At 37.9% G+C, this 20,579-nt stretch overlaps 2 protein-coding genes across 6 annotated transcripts in view; both read left to right on the forward strand.

The window, feature by feature from the left end:
• LOC135412298 (elongin-C) overlaps positions 1–20,579 on the forward strand; it is a 137,103-nt gene that overhangs the window by 113,228 nt on the left and 3,296 nt on the right. The gene's annotated exons all lie outside the window — the stretch shown is intronic.
• STAU2 (staufen double-stranded RNA binding protein 2) overlaps positions 1–20,579 on the forward strand; it is a 171,313-nt gene that overhangs the window by 43,780 nt on the left and 106,954 nt on the right. For all 5 annotated transcript variants that reach the window (XM_064650685.1, XM_064650678.1, XM_064650692.1 and 2 more), the window contains exons 6-9: positions 6,894–7,053; positions 11,054–11,161; positions 17,409–17,621; positions 20,008–20,145. In XM_064650685.1, coding sequence (XP_064506755.1) covers positions 6,894–7,053; positions 11,054–11,161; positions 17,409–17,621; positions 20,008–20,145 — 619 coding nt within the window. The remainder of the gene's footprint in view (positions 1–6,893; positions 7,054–11,053; positions 11,162–17,408; positions 17,622–20,007; positions 20,146–20,579) is intronic.

The following is a 20,579-nucleotide window of genomic DNA, read 5'->3' on the forward strand; positions in this document are numbered from 1 at the left end:
GCAAATATTAAATAGTGAAAAAATACTGAATCAAATTAAATCAAAGTTTTTTAAAGATTTGGATTATAATTTAACACCATCTCTTTCAAATGGAGAATAATCTGAGACAAGGATACATGCTTTTGGTTTTTTTTTTTTAAATCTCACCTTGGTAGCTGAGAGGAGGTCAACATTCAAATAAGGGATGCCTATGGCTAAAAGCAATACATATGCCTTGCTCACTTTACATTAAGAAAGTTTTTGGAGGATGTGAACGTAATTTAGAAGAGAAAAACCAGACTAATTCATCATAGAATAGAATGGTTTGGGGTGGAAGGGATCTCAAAGATCATCTAGTTCCAACCCCTGGCCATGGGCAGGGACGCCTTTCGCTAGAACAGGTTGCTCAGAGCTCCATCCAGTCTGGCCTTGAACACTTTCAGGGATGGGGCATCCACAACTTCTCTGGGCAACCAGTTTCACTGCCTCACCACCCTCACAGTAAAGAATTGCTGGCTCATGTCCAGCCTCTCATTCACCAGCACTCCCGAGTCCTTCTCAGGATGACAGCTCTCGATCTGTTCATCCCCCTCTGTATTGAGGCTGGGCGTTGCCCCAACCCAGGTGCAACATCTTGCACTTGGTCTCATTAAACCTCATGAGATTCCCATGGGCCCATCAGAATCCACCCATCCAAGCTGTGAGGAGCCAGTGTTTCTAGGAGGATGCTGTGGGAGACAGTGTCAAAGGCTTTGCTGAAGTCTAGATAGGCTACATCCACAGCCTTTCCCTCATCTATTAAGTGGGTCACTTTGTCATAGAATGAGATTAGGTTGGTCAAGCAGGACCTTCATTTCGTAAATCCGTGTTGTGTGGGCTTCATCCCCTAGTTGTCCTGTATGTGCTGTGTGATGGCACTCATTATGATCTCTTCCATAACCCTGCCCGGAACTGAGGTCAGGCTGACAGGCCTGTAGTTCCCCAGATCATCCTTCTCATGCTTCTTGTAGGTGGGCCTTACATTTGCTAATTTCCAGTCAGCTGGAACTTCTCTAATTAACCAAGACTGCTGGTAGATGGTTGAGAGTGGTTTGGCAAGTTCTTTTGCCAGTTCCCTCATTACTCTGGGGTGGATCCCATTAGGGCCCATAGACTTGTGAGTGTTTAATTTGCATAAGAGGTCACTAACCATCTCCTGGATTATGGGGGCTTCACTCATCTCCCCATTACCAACTTCCAGCTCTGGGACCTGAGGAAAACTGGTCTTGATATTAAAGACAGGCAAAGAAGGCATTAAGTACGTCTGCCTTTTCCTCATCCCCTGTCACTGTACTACTCTCTGCATGCAACAGATGGAGGCACTCCTTGACTCTCCTTTTGCTGCCAATATATTTATAGAAATTTTTGTTGTCTTTAACTGTAGTGGCCAAATCAAGTTCTGTGTGGGATTTGGCCCTTCTAATCTTCTCCCTGCATGACCTTGTGACAATCCTTGTAGTCCTCACAAGTTACCTGACCCTCCTTCCAGAGATAATAGATTCTCTTTTTTCCCTGAGTTGCTGCTAAGTTCTCTCTTTAACTAGACCGGTTAAGAGGATTCCAGGATTCTCCTGGATTGCCTTCAGCTCACCATACTACTTTCCCAGCAGATGTCAGGGTGGTTGAAGTCCCCCAGCAGGACAAGAGCCTGCGAGAACAATCCTTCCTGAAGCTGGAGCGAGAAGCCTTCACCAATAGGCTTTCCTTGATCAGGCGGCCTGGTCTGTAGTAGACACAATTCAGGAATAATGAACTGTAGTTCTCAAAAGGAGTACTTGGACAAGAGAGCCTCTTTGTTCCCAGGTGGTGTTGTGGACCTGCTGAAAGAACCAGAAGATGCACTGTATGAAGACAAAAGTGACTATACTGGATGTTTCCTTCTTCAAAACATAGAACTCACATCTGTGAGTTCATGCACGTGGCTAATGGACTGCTTAGAAAAATAGGACATAGCCAGGGAACAGCTGCACTAAGCAACTTGCTCCCCTAGAGAAATTTCAAATGTTATGGAGAAAAAGTTATCCACAGCAAATGCTGTTTCCTACTCCCTGCATGGTCTGTGTCTTTCTATCCCTCCACTTACAAAACTCCACAGCATTTTCCTGATTAAGCAGTGCCAGCAGGGCTGCCAGCTTGATTGAGTTCATATGGAAAAGGAGCCAGAGCAAAAAACTGTGGAGAATGACCCTTTCAGCATAGACCTGGCATCTGGAGAATGACTTTCCCATACCGTGTTGTATCTTGTATTTTAGTGGTCTTCATCTTGGCCAAAATGGTCCCAGTTCCTCTTCACTTTGCATTATGAAATGGGAATAGGGTAGTACTTCCTAAAAAACTTGTGTAGTGGGGAAATAATTGTTTTTATTTGTTCTTTTTTACGTAGTTGAAGAATATATTGACCATTAGAATTCAGAGAAAACCTCACTGAGTTTTTAACATGGAGCTAAATCTAAATAAAATTCCTGGTTTCTGTGAGTTGCAACTTGCACTTGTTTTTTTCCCCTTCTAAAAATAAAGTAACAATATTTATCAGAAACATTTATGCCATTGAGGAATCCAGAGAAATGCAGGAAATGCAGTATGAACGCATAACATATGTACTAATACTTTATTTGTCTTTATGTGAGTGGATTTGATGGCCAAAAAGGAAGAGGCCCCAAGGGCTCCTTAGTATGCAATTAATATTTTGGCTAGAAAAGCAGCAGATTGTTTCAGTATGCTTACATGTTATGACATCATATTCCAGTAAAATTATAATGAACAGAATTTTTGTTTGTCTCTGTGGCAAACCAAAATGAGTTTTCTAATTGTCAACAGACCTTGGTGATTTATTTAATTATAGTGGCGCCCGCTCACACCAACTTAGTTAAGGTCTGTCAGCATTTCTGTTATGAACCCCTATTTTTAGGGGTTTATAACTAGTTGTAAATATTTACTCACTGCTGAAACTTGGCATTCAAGGTCATGGTCATGGAGCAAATACCCTTTTTCATTTTGACTATTCTAAAGTGATACCAGTGGAATTGGCTAAAAAGTAGATTACTGATGCTCTGAAACTTGGAGGCAATAAAGGGAACCTGCTTTCCAGACCTCCTATTCTAGGAATCTTCTTAAGAATCACAAATGTCCAGAAGAGCCAGATGAAAATGAGCTTGTTTTTATATTGTGTATTATCCTTTATCACACTTTGTTTTCTTGAATTGAATGTATCATTTCACATGTCCTTTTGTTGTCCTCTAGCCTTATAATCCTCTGTCATTTGGCTGTATTTGTCAGCTTATGTTCTGAGGAGTGTGCCAGTATCACTTGAGAATCGCTTTTACATAAGAATTTTCTCCAAGGAAAATCCTAGCCTTCGTAGCTACCATGTAGAAGGCAGGGAGATGCATATTTTTTAAATGAAGGTAATTTAAAAACTTTTAGAAGCCTAATGAGTCTGTATGTGATACGTTGCTGTTTGAAATTCTGACTGTTTCAGTTCTGTGGCTGAACAGAGTGACAGAGGACTGAGGAGTGTAGGACTGGCATGTGATTGAAAATATTGTGCTGATATGTTATTGCATAATAATCAAAAATTCTAGATAAACATTCAGAAGATGGTAAATTATTTCAACCCTTTGTAGTAACTCATTATAATATATTGGGAAGGTTTGTTAATGATCAGTGGCAGATATATAATTTTATCTTCGCATAGGCTTGTTCTTTACATGAGTGTACATCTTTAGGATGCAGAATCATTCATTATGAAAAGTAAGTTTAATTGTCACACTGTACTTTCAGACTCTAATATTATGATTAATTTGAGGCTTTTGTTAATACAGTCTCTATCCTCATCACTGAAAAGAGGATGTTGTTTCTGTTTGACATGCTCTCTGTTGTAGAGAAGCCAATATCCTCACAGATATAGTCCCTTTTCTGAGGATTTCAGGTGCTCCTTTGCACTTTCCTGGCAATGTTCATATTATCAGTGCTCTGTTGACTCTGCTTGAGGCCAAGCAGAGCAAGAAAAGTTTAATCAAAACCATGTAAAAGCCTAATCATTCTGCCAATGTCAAAGAGCTGCCGAGGCTCTAGAGCCATGGGCTGAATATAATTTTTCCATATTATCACATAAATAGCTCCCTAAACACTCTTTAAAAGAAAAGGTGGGAAGGGGGTAGGGAAAAAGCAAAGGCCTGTTGTGGGATTTGAGTTTATAAAGTGGATTAAGTTCATGTGCTTTCCTCCTTTGCATGCAATGGAGGGAAAGGTAGGCCTAGTAACTCAACAGGAAACAGGATATTGTATTTTCCGATGGATATTGTATTTTCCCTAAATATATATAGTTGCTAACAGCACTACTATATTTCTTTTTATTTAAAAAAGATTGTGAAGTAATGAGGTAGGACATGCTATCAAGATGTCTACTGCTTTTGCATAATATGGCTTGTCCTGTACTAAGCTGCATAACACATGCAGCCATTTCCAGGCTCTAGTTCTACATCTTCTGAGATCTTCTGGGATGGTGAGAGGATTTCTGGGAACTCTTCAAGGAACTTGAGAGTGCCTGTTGCTGCAGGGAAAGGATAGCTACTGGAGGCTGTGGCTTTTAGCAAGATTCAGCAGCTGCCAGTAAGCTGTCAGCTACTCCTGATCAAAAGCTACATTGAGCTTTCCTTCCAGTCGTTTCCTGATTAGAGAGGGTCAAGCACCCTCTCAGCAGGTACTACAGAGAAGCACATATAAGTGCAGGGCCTAGAACACCATTCCCAGAGACAACCAGCAGATGCAGCAGTTTGCACAGCAGTTCATGCAGAAGGAAGTCAGAAACTGCTGAGGATGGTGCGTGTGTGCTCAGCAGTGGTGGTGATGCACCACATGACACAGTTCCTAGCACCATCTGGAGCAGCTCTCCCTGGTGCATCAAAGACCTTGAGTTAGAACTAGCTGCAGAGCTGTTGCTAGGATTCATTGTGGACACCAATGATACTGTAAGGGGACATGCATAGTAAGCATGACAAGAGAGATCAGGTTTTTACAACTGTGGCAACTTCTTTGAGGATCGATGCTTGTAAGAGATGGGATCCACCTGACCGAGTGGGGCAAGCATCTTTATCAACAGGTTGGCTAATCTGGTCAATAGAGCCTTAAGGTGACAGAGAGTGGAGTTAACCTATAACCAAGCAAGAAGTGATGGATCAAGTTAGTAGGCAAAAACTTAAGGGTGATGTTGGCAAGAGAGACCCTAAAACCAACTAAACAGGACTGAAGGGGTCCCACTCCAATTGTATACACACAAGTAATTAAGGGCCTACAAGACAGCATGATAGGGGAGATGCTTATACCCTATATCCTTTTTCATTTGAAAAACTGACATTCTTTTTGAGGTAAATCTCAGTCTGAAGCCGCTGTACTTTTTTATTGTAGATTTTGTCATATTGGTAGTGTCTTGATACTGTGTTTGCTTTTAGAAGAAGAGGGAGGAAAGGGGTGAATGCTCTATGTCAGCAGCAAAGAAGGACACAGTGGAGTGGGACAGAAGTTGACATTGTTGAACTGTCTGTTTCTTTGGCTTGACAGCTGCTTAGTTAACTAATGGCACCATGGTGTTTGAATTCCATTAGGCATGTAGAACCATTGTAATTGTTTTCCAGAAAGAGTGGTCAAACACTGGAAGGTCGTCCAGAGATGTTGTGGAATCTTCATCCTTGAGGATATCCACAATATCCTGGACAATGCCTGAATAAGACAGGGTAATTTCAGAGCTTGACCATGCTCTAGGTGCTGCATTGGACCAGATGATGTCCGGAAGCCTTTCCAACCTGAGTTATTCTATAATTTTGTGAAAATGCTACATAAGCAAAAGCATTTCCAGGCCTTAATAATTCCCTATAAGTGTGTTAAACTGTAAACAAGAAATCAAAGTAAATACCCACTCTTTGCATGTCATAAAGGCAATTTAGCTCACTCCTCCAAGGCCCTATAGCCAGAGGCTTGTTGGAGCCAGTGTTATGGTTTTGCTCTTTCCACATAAATGTATTTTTAGAATTAGGCACAAAGTTCAAGGACACTGAGACCGGTGTGCTTGTTTGCAGTTGTTTGGTTTTGAAGTGTGCTGCTCTCTGGTAAACTTTTTGTTTTGCAGTTGAAATAAATGGGTTACAATTATTAATGAAAATTCAGAAAGTCTTCATACCAAAAAATCACCATCTATGTCCAGAGATGAAAGTAGAGAGAACACATTTCAAAAAGGATCCTTTAAGAGGAATGAGAAAAATGTAGTACTTTGTTTAAATGAATCTAGTACTGTGTTTGAGTGAATCTAGTTTTGTTGTAATGGACCTTACTTTTGGCCATGCTTTTGGAATCCTGGGCTTTTTTACATTGCTGTAAAATATGGACAGGTTATTTGTCAAATGAGGACCCATTTCTGCTATGTATATTCTCTGCCACCTGACTTTTGTTGCCCCTTAGAGCTGAACTATACTGACAAGTTTCATGTGAGCGACCTCACAATCCTTCTTCCTCTGTGCCACTTGTCTGTGGGACAGAAGTAGTCTCCCAGGCGTGGCTTCCACTGGAATTTTTGGTTCCCCTTAGGTTTTCATCTTCCCAAGACTCAAACCAAGAAGAGAGCAGAGCTGGGCTGTTGGGCTGATAGATAGTAGAGCTCACTGCAGAGCTCACAAGTGTAGGTGAGGAGATGGTTTGTATGTAGGAGCTGCTCTCAGGGTTACAACTGCCTTGCTGAGGTGCAGTCCATGTGTTTGGCTACTGGGTCTTATTCTGTGAGAAAAGATAATGTTTTATCTGCAAGTACTACTCTATATTATATTAAATGGTTGGCTAAAATTCCTAAATTTTATTGTTGTTTTCTCTTTGTGACTTTTTTCCAGGTATCATTGCCCAGTGCCTAAAATTTTCTATGTCCAGTTAACTGTTGGCAACAGTGAGTTTTTTGGTGAAGGAAAGACTCGTCAAGCTGCTAGACATAATGCTGCAATGAAGGCCCTTCAAGCTCTCCAGAATGAACCTATTCCAGAAAAATTACCTCAGGTTTGTATTTCAGAAAACTGTTCCTAATCTTCACGTGAAGATACCAAATTGAATAATTTCATTGCCAGTTTTTCAATGTTTAATTTTTAGTATTTTTTTCATATTAACCTCAGTAATTAGAGAAGTAATACTAAACTACTCACTTCTTAATAAAGGCACACCTAACATAGCACTAGACTTAAATAACAAAAAATAAGTAGACATTTTAAAAATAGGATTGTCAACAGTGACTAAGTAAAAAATAAAATCAAAATAAAATGAAATATTTGAAATTATACCAAAAGTGGAGAAAATGTCCATTTAATCAAGGACTTTATGGAGAATGAATTATTAACCTTAAATATGTGTTGTGCCATTAATGCAGTTTTTACAGTTGAAATTACTTGTCCCCAATGTACTTAAGAACCTGATGGAGCTCATTGGCAGTTATTGATCACCTGGTTGTAGGCTTTTAGTCACCTTTTTAAATAATTGGCTTTCTCACTGCTACATTTATAAGTGGTATATATTGCTGCTTAAAAATTAAAACATTGTGTCATATTTTAAAAAATATTTAACAGAAAAATTATTCTCAGAATAATCTTTGTAAGTTGAAAGGACAAATATAATAATATTTCCCAGTCAAAGAAGCCAAATACTTGCAAGACCTCTGGGAGAACTGTGAGTTTCTGGTGCAGCAGTTGATGACCACTTGAGATCCTGTAGAATCTCATTAGCAGGTGTCCTTTGGTAGGAGACTAAATCAAGTCCTCAGTCAGGAAAACCTCTGTGGCTTGGTTATGCTGAGGGGAAGGTGGGCTGGTTGCAGGTGAATCATGAAAAAACATCTCTGACACTTCATGGTTTAGAGTTGGGGGTGACTGGAGGTAACAGGCTGAGGTAACTCTCTGCCTAGATCATGATGGAGGGAGTACAGAGCATTGCATCATGTGGAGCTGAGTGTAGCTCTCCAGAGAACAGGGGGCTGGTTGAAATAGAATTTAAGGGCTTTGTGGTGACAAGGTTCAGGCTTCTCCCTGCTGCTGCTCATGTGAAATGCACACAGGGCTGCTCTGCAGTGGTGGTATGTGCCCTCACCACGGACCGTGGTCCAGCTCAGTAAAACCTTCAGCAAAACTGACCATCTTGAGTCACCTTTGGAAGATGATTGATTCGTCATTCCTCGAACACTGTGCATGGATCAGAACCAGTACACATCAGATTCTGACTGGCCTTGATTACATTATGAGATTGAGCTTCTTTCTTCCCCAGTCACTGCCACTGTGCTCCCAAGGAGAGGAGAGAGGGGAGCAAGGACAGACCTGCTCCTACCCATCTGGTAATCCCATTAGTAACTCAGTGAATTTGACTAGAATGGGATCTATGGAAATACACAGGTTTATCTTTCGGCTTTCATAGCCATGTTTACTTAATGCAGACTTCTGTATATTCTTCTTTCGTTTCAAGGTACCCTTTTTTCCCTTTCTTTAAAAAAACTTATTTAAGGATAAAATCTTTTATCCATATTAAACCACTGAAGAGGAATACTGCTGTCTTAATACTTCATTGCACAAACATGTAGAAGAGCGTAAGGTGAGCAGAAACAAGAAGCAATCAGCCAACAGGGCAGGGTTGCAGCGAATGTGAACCTGCTTTCACAAAAGAGCTATTGTGTGTCTGCCAAAGCACCTCTGCTGTCTCATAGATGTGAGGCTAAGAAAGGCCTTACAATTAAAGTGTCAGTTGTGGAATGAGGATCAAATTTAAATCCAAAGTGCCTAAGGCACTCCTGAACGTATTTCATCATCCTTAGGGAAGTCATATGTCTAAGGCTTGAAACTTTATTGCTCAATACTAAGATCTAAGCCTTAAAGTCTTGATCCTCTCTTTTCTCCACTTACAGTTAAGTTCTCTACTGTATTTGGTGGAAAAATATGCAAGGAGTTAAATTTTAAGGGCAGGAGGGACAATAAGGTATTTTCTGGACTGATGTGTTTGTATTAATCATGAAATTTTAAACAGTAATTTCTAGTTTAGACTATACATATCTGGTTAAGCTAGAGTACAGCCAGAAAACCTAAATATTCTTGACTTGGAGGCTTTCTGACAGTCCAGTGGGCATTATATTATTTTATGTAAATTATGCCAGTTTTGATTATTCCCCATTTCAAAGATAATTTGTGAGGTATCTCTTCTAGAATACACCTAGCTTCATTTTCTATTTAATTTGTATTTTCTTTGCTAGATGTAACAAACGGGTATCAAAAATCTCTCCCCCATATATATTTACAAATTATGCTTAAGTAATTTTGAATCCTTTTATAGAACTGATTGTTTTCATACTGTGTCAGTGCAAGGTTGTTTTTTCTAATCAGTAGTTCATCCTTATGTCTTCTTTTTGTCAGCTTTTTTGATTATCAATGTCCTTTATAAAGTACAAAACTTAATTGAATACAATGCCAAGTAATATTCTCACTAAGGCTTTTAACAGAATAATAGTACCCCATTCTTTATATCTCCAAAATATATTTTCCCCTTTAAATATTGTCCTTTTAATTCTGTTGATCTTTCTCAGTGAACCTAATCAATGCTTTGCTGGTCCTATAAGTAATGACCTACATTCATGATTTCAGTGGTACTTAACATTTCATTATATGAAATGAGCTAGAGGTCCTGCATAACTTCATTCTAACTACCTTTGTTATTGTTTTTCACTGCACCCTTTGTTTTCAGCAGGTTCTATAAACTTTATAATTTTTTTGTTTTACATTTAGCTCCAGATCAATGTCAGGGATGTAAATGACTGTTTTCAGACTCAAAAGTTTCATGAGACAAAAAGTGCTCCACGTCTGCATGCTGTAACTTGAGTGCTGGATTTTTGGTCCTGCATTGTCTTAAGGATTAATATATTAAGAGTTAATGAATGATAGATAAAAGATTGATAAGTTTCATTTTAATGTGAAGAACCTAGTGCTTTTTTAATGGTGTTTTATAATTCTGGTATCTGCATTTTTGTAGCTATGCTAGTGGCTGATGATTTAGATCAGACTTTGTTATGTAAGACGGGAGCTCTGCAGGAATCCACCTAATTCAACCCAAGTGTCTTTGAAGTTTACCTCCACTAATAAAAAATTAGGAGCCTGGCCAAGGTTACATGGTTGTTGAGAGATCCCAGTTTGAAGCATTCAGAGCTTTGCAGTTTGAAAGTAGCTGAAAGTGAAACCTCTGAGAACTAAGGAAATGCAGCCTGGGGGACAAACACCAAAAGGCAGTGGTTGCAAAAGGCTGACTGATCCCTATGCTGGTTGTTGTCTGAGAAAATTAATATTTCCTGAAGTGTAAAGCAAAGCTGAATTTTAGGCAGGATAATGTTTGCATGTGCCTTTTGTTTTTTTATCTCTTAGCCTCTCTGTTTGTTATGTTCCTACGGATAAATAAATAATGTTCTGTGTTGAGCAAGCTGTTCTCTGTCACTACCTTTTCACACTGGTCATAACTCCTAGAGGGAAGTTGATGGGAGGGGCCATTAACCAGCTGGACCTGCTGAGGACACCTGTAACCTGGTGACCTAGTCCAAGTGTGGGACTGATTCACTGAATTTCTTCTGAGAGAAATGCTGTCTTCTGTACTTTCCAAGAAGTACAGATTTCTTCCTTGCTTAGAAAGGGTACCCACAGAGAGACTGAGAAACAGATCGAAGGATCTGTTTGATCATCATGTTTGACACAAGAAGTGTGTATTCAGATAATTGTTATCCATGTCATCAATAAGACTAAAATCCAGAGTTGTTATTTTGCCATCTATAATTAATGAAAAATTAATGTATATGTGTTCCTTTGTTATGAAGCATAAGCACACAGTCAGCAGGTGTCTGATAATGGGGTGCTGAGATAGATGTACAAGTGCTGATTTACATCCTGACAGGAGAATTCAAAAGTCTTTGAGAAATTGGGGGAGAAGGATAATATATTGTTTTTATCTTTTAAGAATTGTGATATGATTATGTATGCATCATTTTCAGAATGGAGAAACAGGAAAAGAATCAGAAGAAGATAAAGATGCAAACAAGTCTGAGATCAGTGTAGTGTTTGAAATCGCTTTGAAGCGCAATATACCTGTCAGTTTTGAGGTATGTGTTACATTTTTATCTGTTTACTAAAGAAGTATTAAAACAAAGTGCCATTACAACTGCAGACAGTAAATAATAGTAATACACTATAAAAATGGCTTTAATGTTCATGCAAATGACAAATTAAAAATTGTTAGTGTATCAGAGTCTAAGACACTGATTTTTTTACTATTAAAATAGATGCTCTTTCAGAACTCTTAGAGACCTAATATTTGGTTGCAAACAAGTGGATGGCAGAAAGACAGTTAAATCGTCTTCTGTATAGGGCTGTGGGATTAGAATTGATAGCCACACTCAGTCTTATTTGAAATAATCTTCAAAACAGTTAGCCAAAGTTTTTGCTTTAACTATAGTCAGTCGTGAACTAGAAAAGTTCCCACTGAAACATTTTGCCTCTGATGTGCTGTTTTCAGAAAGTCATGAGTATTTTTGTATTCCACTGTTTGACTTCTTATCTATCTCTGCTTAAGCCTTCATGATTTTTTTTGTTTGTTTCATATGATTTTATCTATGAACCTGCTTCTGACACCTTTGTTTATCTTAAGTAATAAAGAATATTTGGAATAGCTCCAATGCTATCAGTTAAGTAAGTACGGAAGAATGAGTGATACTAAATTTTTCCGATGAGAAAAACTTTTCTGATGAGAAAGTTCTTACAAAAGCTTGTTGTAAAAGTCTAATGTTGTGGTAGGACACACCAGATTTCCAAGGTGGGTTTTTTTGGTTTTTTTGGGTTTTTTTTAATGCAGAAAATGCTAATATAAGTGGCTTTTTAATGTTTGATTTTTCTGCTTTTTGTTTTACATTTAAACTGAGTATGTATGAAAGACGTGGATAGTGCTTATATTGGTGATGGTTATTTTCTCCAGTGCTTTTTCCTTTTAAAATATAGGCATGTATTTGCATATGAAAAAAAAAAAACCAAAAAAACCTAAGCTGTGGCATGCCTTACAGTGTGCTGTATGCAGCTTACTGACGTGTTTGGCCCATGTCCCTGAATTGGCCAACATCAAATGAGCTATTTGGACCTTCTTAGAAATCTGAGAAATCTCTCATAACGTGGGTCAGAGAGCCAAAGACAAGGAATACTATTTGTGACTAAGGAATTCCTTGGCAAAACAAAAACATTTGTGCTTCATATATATGGTCTGTGTGATACATGCTAGTTAGAAAGTTAAGAGAATGTAAAATCTAGAGGATGAAACTGGGGTGTCGGGGCGTGTTGGAGTATCAGTTTGCCACTACATGCCAAGAACCTAACTCTTATATAAGACAGGCATAATGGAAACACATGCCTGTGTTTCAAAAAGGAAGCTTATAATTAGAGTTTCAGTTTTCACACATTGTTTTCTACCTTAAATATTTAAAAGTGTTTGGAATAGTTCCATATGAATCAATGCACTAAAATACAAGATGTATGGTCACTGGTGACAGAGTAGCTTGGAGGGTGGAAAGAAAAGAGGGATAGTGCTTTGAATGTCTTCTTAACTTCATTCCTGTTTCAGCTTACTTAGGGGAGAGCATTTGGTAAGGAGAAAATGAAGGCAGAGATACTTAGTACAGGAAAAGTCTAATGTGTCACTTGCCAAAGAATGTTAGCAACATTGAAAAAAGACAGTTTCTTGCTCTCCTGACAGGTTTTGTGTTATTTCCTGCCTTTAAATCTAAGTAAAGGTGACAGTCTTAAATAGAGTTTTGATTGAACTTGGTTCTGGCTTATTTTTCAATAAAACTACTAAGCAATTATGGGTAATCCCCAGGATCTGATGTTTCTAATAGGATTTTATTTACAAATGGTCTTGTGTTATTCCAGGCAGGCATCAAAGCTTTTTCTAGCTTTTATTTTGTGTGCAGTAGCTATAAAATAATCTGTCTTTTCTTCATCTGACAAAGCTTTAGCCAATGTTCCAACAGTGCTGTGTTATGTAATGAAGTAATCATCATAAATATATGTAAAGTTCTATGTAAGCATTCCCTCGGAATTGCATGAGGGATGGACAGTCCTGTTTCATGTAATATGGCTAGTTTTAGTTGCCTAGGAACTTTAGGATGAGTTTTAAGGAGTTTATATCTATTAAATTGTTAACTAAAAGAGAAACATTGAATTCTAACAAAGAACAAGCTTTACTCCATACTTTTCACTGGCGCATCCTTAGCTAACCTTGATTCATCAGCTTTTAAGTCAAAATGCAACTGCTCTAAGGCATTTGTGGGGTTCTCAATGAACAGTTTTTAAGAAGGAATACAGAAGTGATTGCTGTAGGAATTGTTAAGAGTACCTGTTGAATGGTCATTTTGCTTATTATTCCTTCTTTAGCAGTAGGCTAAAGTCTTGCATTTTTCAGTTATTTTGCAAGATATATGTTTTTTTTATTTCTTATTTGTTAGTAAGGAGTTGGTGATCCTAGAAAACATAATGGAGGTCAACAGCTTCATATTAGAACATGTTAGGGTGTTTCAGATTGTCATATTATTTTCATTATTTTCTTTGGATTGTAGTGTTATTTCTTTAGAATAGCAAATACAATAATATATTTTTTTTCATTGTCAGTATCAGGAGTGAAGGCATAGAGTGCCTGAACAGGCAGATTTTCTGCCCCTCCATCCCTGTCCAGTGGTCTGCTGGGAAAAAGAGATACAATTGCTTATATCCCACTCTTATCAAAGTAAGACAGACATTCTTTATTTTGAACCAGCAACAGTCCAAATTGCTGACTCTGGGAGACTGGTTCTCAGCAGGAAGTCTCACACCTATCTGGCTTCTGCTCTCGGATTAAGGCTTTGGATGGTTGACTACTGAGTAGCTCTTAATTGGGTTTTGGGTTTTGCATGATGGTCACCCTTTCTCACTGCAGTTTTACACCCAGACAACCAGGTGTTGTTTTTTTTTAACTGAAAAAATCTGGTATGTCTGGCCACACAAGCACCTGGAAATGTATTGGTATTTTAAAACTTTTAAATAGTCACGGATACATGGATGTAGGTGACATGGGTTTGTTGATCCAATTTTTGTCTCCTCTATTTCTTGGGGTTTCTTTAATGTCCATTTAATCTTGTCGTAATCCTCTGAATTTTCTACCTGGAGTCTCATTAATAATTGAAGCAGCATTACTCTTTCACTGTAATCGTACCGCTGTTTTACATTTGTCAGCATGATTCATTAAGTTGAGCCAAATTCATTCTTGATGTAATTTGACCTTAGATGTGTTTTCGCCCCATGTGTTTTCTCTTGCTGTAATTATTCTTTAAATCCATGGAACAGAAAAAGAAAAGTGTATTGAACTGTCACCCTTAATCAAATTCTCAGCTTTAAATTAACCATGATTTGGTCCACAGGTCGTATCTTTCAACTGAGGAAATAGTTTAATGTCCTAATGCATATAGTGTTCTTGGATAGCAAAGGTTGAATTTCTTTCTAGTGTTTTCTGTCCCAAGGCTCATAGCACAACTGTTTGAAATCACGTGGAGTAAAAAGATCTGGGGTTAACCAAAAATGTTGTTAGGTAAATATTTTTTTGCTTAATTACCACATTTGGATGTTTAGCTTGATCCAGATCCCATCTGAATCCTATGGGATTCATTCCGTTGACAACACAGACTTTTTTCCATTTACACACTAACAAAGAAACAGTTTTTAATGTTTTCCAGTCAATTATTTACCTTGTGTCACATACTTAAAATTTAAAAGATTAAAAACACACCAGAATGCATTAGTTTTATATTAAGAAATATATTTTTGTGTATATGGAAGTGTAATCTGGTTTTGTATTAACATTCTTGCTCTCATATATATGTGTGCATTTATATATATATATATATGAGAAAACTTGTATAAAACTAATATTTTAGGAACTCAGCAATTATATTTCTTAAGCAACTTATTTTGTCCTTTTTCATCTGGTCAGTGTAGACATTCTTGTATATTTTATGAATACATTATATTGCATGACTCCCTGAAATAACATCTCAGCCTTGGCCATATTGATCACCATAACTGGTCTGCTCTGACCTCCAGTCGGGAGGCCTGGAGACACACCATCTATAACGCTGCTGTCTCCATTGAGAACGCACGCAGGATCACTCTCGAGGAGAAAAGACAAGGCAGAAAGAATCGTGCCTTGCAGAATATACCACCTAAGGAGTCTTTCTGCTGTGCCTTTTGCAGTCGGATATGTCTATCTTGTATTGGCCTCATTAGCCACCAGCGTGCTTGTAACAAATGTGGATAGAGCCTTTCCCAAATCTTCGTTCACGAAGCCCAGCCATGATGATGATATATTGCATGTAAAGAGAAACACCTATATAATGGTATTAGTAGAACCACAAAAAGATTAAGGATCTTAGTAAGGTTAATTTAGCCATGACATTTTTACAGACAGCATGGTGTAATGCTTGGATAGCAATGTACAGGGATGGATTAAGATATGTCTGTAAAACAGAGTGGGAAACGCTGCAGTGCAATGAAGGTGTTCAGCTGTGTCTGAGAGCAGGAGAGCCTGGAATTGGGCTCATCCCAGCTCTGGTGCATGCAGTGCAGCATCCCGTGGCTCAGTGTGGGTCAGTGCCTTAAAAGCACTGCTGCCTTCTCTCATGGTGAAGCACTAGTGGGCAACTTTCAAGTGAGGCAATCTTGAAAACACTTCTGAAATTATTACCTGGAGTCTCAGAGTGGGAACATTCCTGGACTACAACAGAAAAATCCCATGCTGGCATAGATGTCATCATATTCTGGGAAAATGTGGACAAAGTTGTCCGTTAATTTTCGTTTTATGTCTTTTTATAGATATATGCAATGGTATGTATTTGCTGAAGTTGCCACAAAAGAGAGCTTAAAAAGGAAATACAAGCCTTAGGAGACCTCATTACAGTGCAACAGCAAAACTAAATAATGCAAGGGACACGACCTTGATAAAAAGAACTTTAATACGAAACATGTTGTAATAATATTAAGATTGAAGGTTTCAGCACATTAAAACTATAGTTATTACACCAAGAAGGCCCTTGCACCTTTACCTCAATTCCCTTGCACTCAAGCATTACTCTTCTTCAACAAATGGTTTGATATAATTCCATCTACTGAAAAAAATTGGTATTTATATTGATTTTGAAGGTATTATGAAGAGATGCCTGTCAGATATTCTAATTGTCTCCTTATACATATTACATATAACAAAGATTAAATTAGGTAGCTGCTTCCGCCCATCAAACAAAAATAACTGAACCTTTTCCCAAATGAGGTCTCTAATTCCTGATAGACATTGTCCAGACCAGTAAACGGTGCATACATGAAGAGATGGCTATCCTAGCACTTGCAGTGCTGTGATTTGTGGATGAGTGCATCCTTACAGTATAGCCTTCTAAAAGGAGATGAATGCATGTGTGTGTGTGTGTGTGTGAGAAAGTGAAGACAGAAAAAGAGCCAAAGGAAGGTACAGCTTTCATTAATTTCTTTCTGCCCTGTAGTAGTTGAGAAGTACTTCACATGAGTTTTCTCACTGTCATCCTGAATATGTTCGGAAGGGAGTGAATAAATAAATTTTTTTCAGAAATGATTGGCTTTTGTGTGAGTTATGGTAGCTCTTTTGGTAATTTCTTTTGGTACTGCTGGAAGGGACAGCTGAAATCATGGAGGCAAAACTGTGTCAACCCTTCGAATATATGGGATATCGCTCTGAGTTGTGTACTCTGGCAAGGTAAGAGTAGAGAGCAGGCATGCTGCCTGCAGCTAGGACAGCATAAAAATATAAATCTCTGAGACTGAAGTTTGGAACTGTGAACATCTTATGTTTCAATGATAATAGAAAAAAAATGAGCAGGTTGAAATAAGGTGCCATATAAATACAGTTTTGAATATGTTTTATGTAAAGAAATAGCCAAAGCCTGGTAGACCTTCATGGATTTAATTTCTTTAGTGTGTGAAGCACCTTGCAAGGGAAAAAACCAGCAGCCTTGGTTTAAATATGAATTATTGTTGTATATTGTGTTATTCTATAAATATTTTAAAAAATATAGATCTGTGGTATTTTCTGTGAAACACTGAATATAGTGGTTAGGTTTGCTTTATCTAACTGGTCTTAATTTTCTGTCCTCAAATCTTATACTGTCATTAATACTTGTCCAAGTTTTATGAAAACCCATCTAATACCTTCAGTTAGCAGGAAAACTGCATTACTACTAAGTTCATTGCAGAGATTCAAACATTAAGTTATCTTCTTGTAGGGTGATTTGACTCAATTTCTCTTAAAAGGTGATTAAAGAAAGTGGACCTCCGCACATGAAGAGCTTTGTTACACGAGTTACAGTAGGAGAATTCACTGCAGAAGGAGAAGGCAACAGTAAGAAACTCTCAAAGAAACGCGCTGCAATGGCTGTCCTACAAGAACTTAAGAAACTTCCTCCTCTTCCTGTGATTGAAAAGCCAAAACTTTACTTTAAAAAGCGTCCAAAAACAATATTGAAGGTATGTGTCCACTTTTGACAGAATTAAGGATGTTTGCTCACAAAGAGTCAGATTTAAAATCAATAAAGGCTTATTTGTCATTTTCTGTCTATATTGTTACAGTTACTTGTTAGTGTCAATATTGTTTGCTTGTGCTAATATGCCTTTTTTTTAAGTCCTGAGAATGCTGTGGAATTTTCAAACATAATGGCTTGTAAATAGCTCACATCATTGAAGTCTTCAAGGGTTTGGATCAAGTCTAAGTAGAGGATCAAGCCCTCCAAGCAGCTCTGTACAGCCATGTGAAGTTTTAGCATCATCTCCTCCGGGAGGCCCTACTAGCATATGTAGTGACTCTCTCCCTGGGCTTTCCCCCCCTCCCCAGTTTGACAAGGGAGAGAGATACATGAAATAGTAAATACAGGGGGTACTACTTTAGTGCTTCAGTACTTACTTTACTAATATAGTGAGTGTACTAAGTAGGTACAGAGTTCTGAAGGAGCAACCACCAGAAAAGCCCTTTAATATAAGCAAATACTTTGGAGATTGCAACACTGGGTTTGGAAAATGTACAGAGGACTTATTTATTACCTTCCTCTTTTCATTTGCCTTCAAAACAGAGTCAGTGATTTTTTCAAGAAAACCTACTTTAATTAGATACCTATCTCCTATTAAGATTCTGGGGGTCTAACTCAAAAACGTTTAGGAAAAAATTGGCAGGAAAATTATTTGATGGAAAACCATCAGCATTAATTTAGCTTTAAAGCTGGCAGATCTGAAAAGGCTTTTGGTTTGGCTTTCTCATTTTGGAAAGTTTTTCTCAAGAAAGGTGCTAAGGGTATAATAATGTAAGAATCCCTCACATTACCATATACCACTTACCATTATGAACTTAAATTTAGTTAGCCAAAGTTGGCCTTGTTAGAAAGAGACACTAATTGTCAAAATAAGCTGAAGGTGTAGAAGGTTTTTATTTTTCGAATATCCAGACTTCTGAAATGCTTTCAGAGTGCTCATTTCTTTCAATTTAACCTAGAAGTGTTTTACTCATCAAAGAAGTGGCAATGAAAACTTCTTTTTATTTGTATATATATTTATGAAGCTGTATCTTATGGCTGGCTCTTTATTTAGCCTGCTCTGCATTTTGTCTCTGCCTGGCTTCTTGCCCACACAGCTGCCCTTGTGTATGACATTGTCTTAGCTCTTTCACCTACATCTTCTCTAACTACTTCAGCAGTTACACTACAAGGATTTGCTGCACAGCTTTCTAAATATAATATCCCTCTCTAATCTTTGCCTTCAGTTGCTGATAATGTCTTCAGGTTCTGGAACACTGCTTGTTATTTGAGAAGCTCAAGGAAGCATGAGTGCTCATCTTCTCTTAGCTGACAAATGGTTTCATAAAAAGGAAATAATAACATAAAAACAATTCTACATTCAAATGCCATTTACATTTGTGAGTTCTTTCTTTGTGTTATGGTATATAAATCAGTTAAATATGACTTCAGCTAAATTTTTGTGGGTCTTAATTTCTTCTTCCTAAGATCTACAAACAAATATTTTCATAGCTATTTCCTTTGAGAGAGCATTTGCTATGTGAGCAATAACTCATTAAAAGAATTCCAGAAACAGAGAGTTTGTAATGATTGTAGTTTTTCACTTTTCTCTGTAATCTTGGACAGACGACTTTGTCAGTTCTTTTGTTTTTCCCCCATCAGATCAATTCCCTCACCAACCGTACATTTTGACATGTTATTGTGAGGATTATTGTCTGTTAAGCATTTGAAATACTTTGTCAGGGGTTCACAACATGCAACATTTCTAGCCATTCACTTTATAAAAGTATTTTGAGGCTAAACTCACATGACACACAGAGTAAACCTTCTGCACCTTTAGTTGCACTGTAGGATGGAAGGCAGGGGTGCTAAGAAGGAAAGCAGGAAGGCTAAGAGAGGAAGCTTCCTTATTATATATGATAAATCTTTTTTGATCTCTTGTAAATCTCATCTCTTCTTAGTGTAATGCATGTTCCAGCATTGTGCAACCTATTTTAAAGGGTTGGGGCGAAGGGTCCTAGAAGTAGGGCAATAAGATATAATTGACTGATGAATCTGCCGATTTTCATCCATCCTCATAAGGACCTCCACAGATAGATGAGGGTATTTGTAGCTTGCAGGTGCCAGATATGCACACTAGCTGCAGCTGTATCAGACCACGTTTTTCCACAGCTTTGAGCCTGAGGATTCTTATCTTTTGTGTCATGATCAGAAAATTATTTACAAATTTACTTCCTATTCTCTCAAAGGGACTGTTGAAGAGAGAACCCAAGTAAATGTTTTATTGAAGCAAGGTAGTAATTGTATAATATATACTGAAATAATGGTTCTTTTCTTTAAACCTGGTTTAGACTGGACCAGAATATGGTCAAGGAATGAATCCCATCAGTCGTTTGGCTCAGATCCAACAGGCCAAAAAGGAGAAGGAGCCAGAGTATGTTCTTCTTTCAGAGAGAGGAATGCCTCGCCGTCGAGAGTTTGTTATGCAGGTATCATTTGCTGTCACGTTAGACATAATGGACTTACTTTGTTTTGTTCAAACTCAAGCAAGATGGTGACGTAATATGAAGTGGATCTTCCTGTGTTTAGCTCTTTGCTTTAAAGTCAGTTATACAAGAGAAGAATGAAATACAGTATCAGAAAGCCTGTCTAAACTTTCTTCTTTGTCTTGGTGAAACAAATGGCCATTTGGTTACGTGCCTTCTAGGCACTTTGCTTGTAGTGGTTTTCCATATTTTTTTTTTACTGGTTTTATCTCTGATGGTTCATGATTTATTTACTTGTCTTTTGAAAAAAAAAAAATTGGGCTGTTGTTGATCAGAGGATTGCAATAATAACTAGTATTCTGAAGTATGGATATTAATATCTCCATATTACCAAGCATTTTGGTTTTAAAAAATAGTGTTGTAAATATATTCAGATC

Source organism: Pseudopipra pipra, chromosome 1 (genome assembly GCF_036250125.1).
Source record: "Pseudopipra pipra isolate bDixPip1 chromosome 1, bDixPip1.hap1, whole genome shotgun sequence".
In the NCBI taxonomy this organism is placed as follows: domain Eukaryota; kingdom Metazoa; phylum Chordata; class Aves; order Passeriformes; family Pipridae; genus Pseudopipra; species Pseudopipra pipra.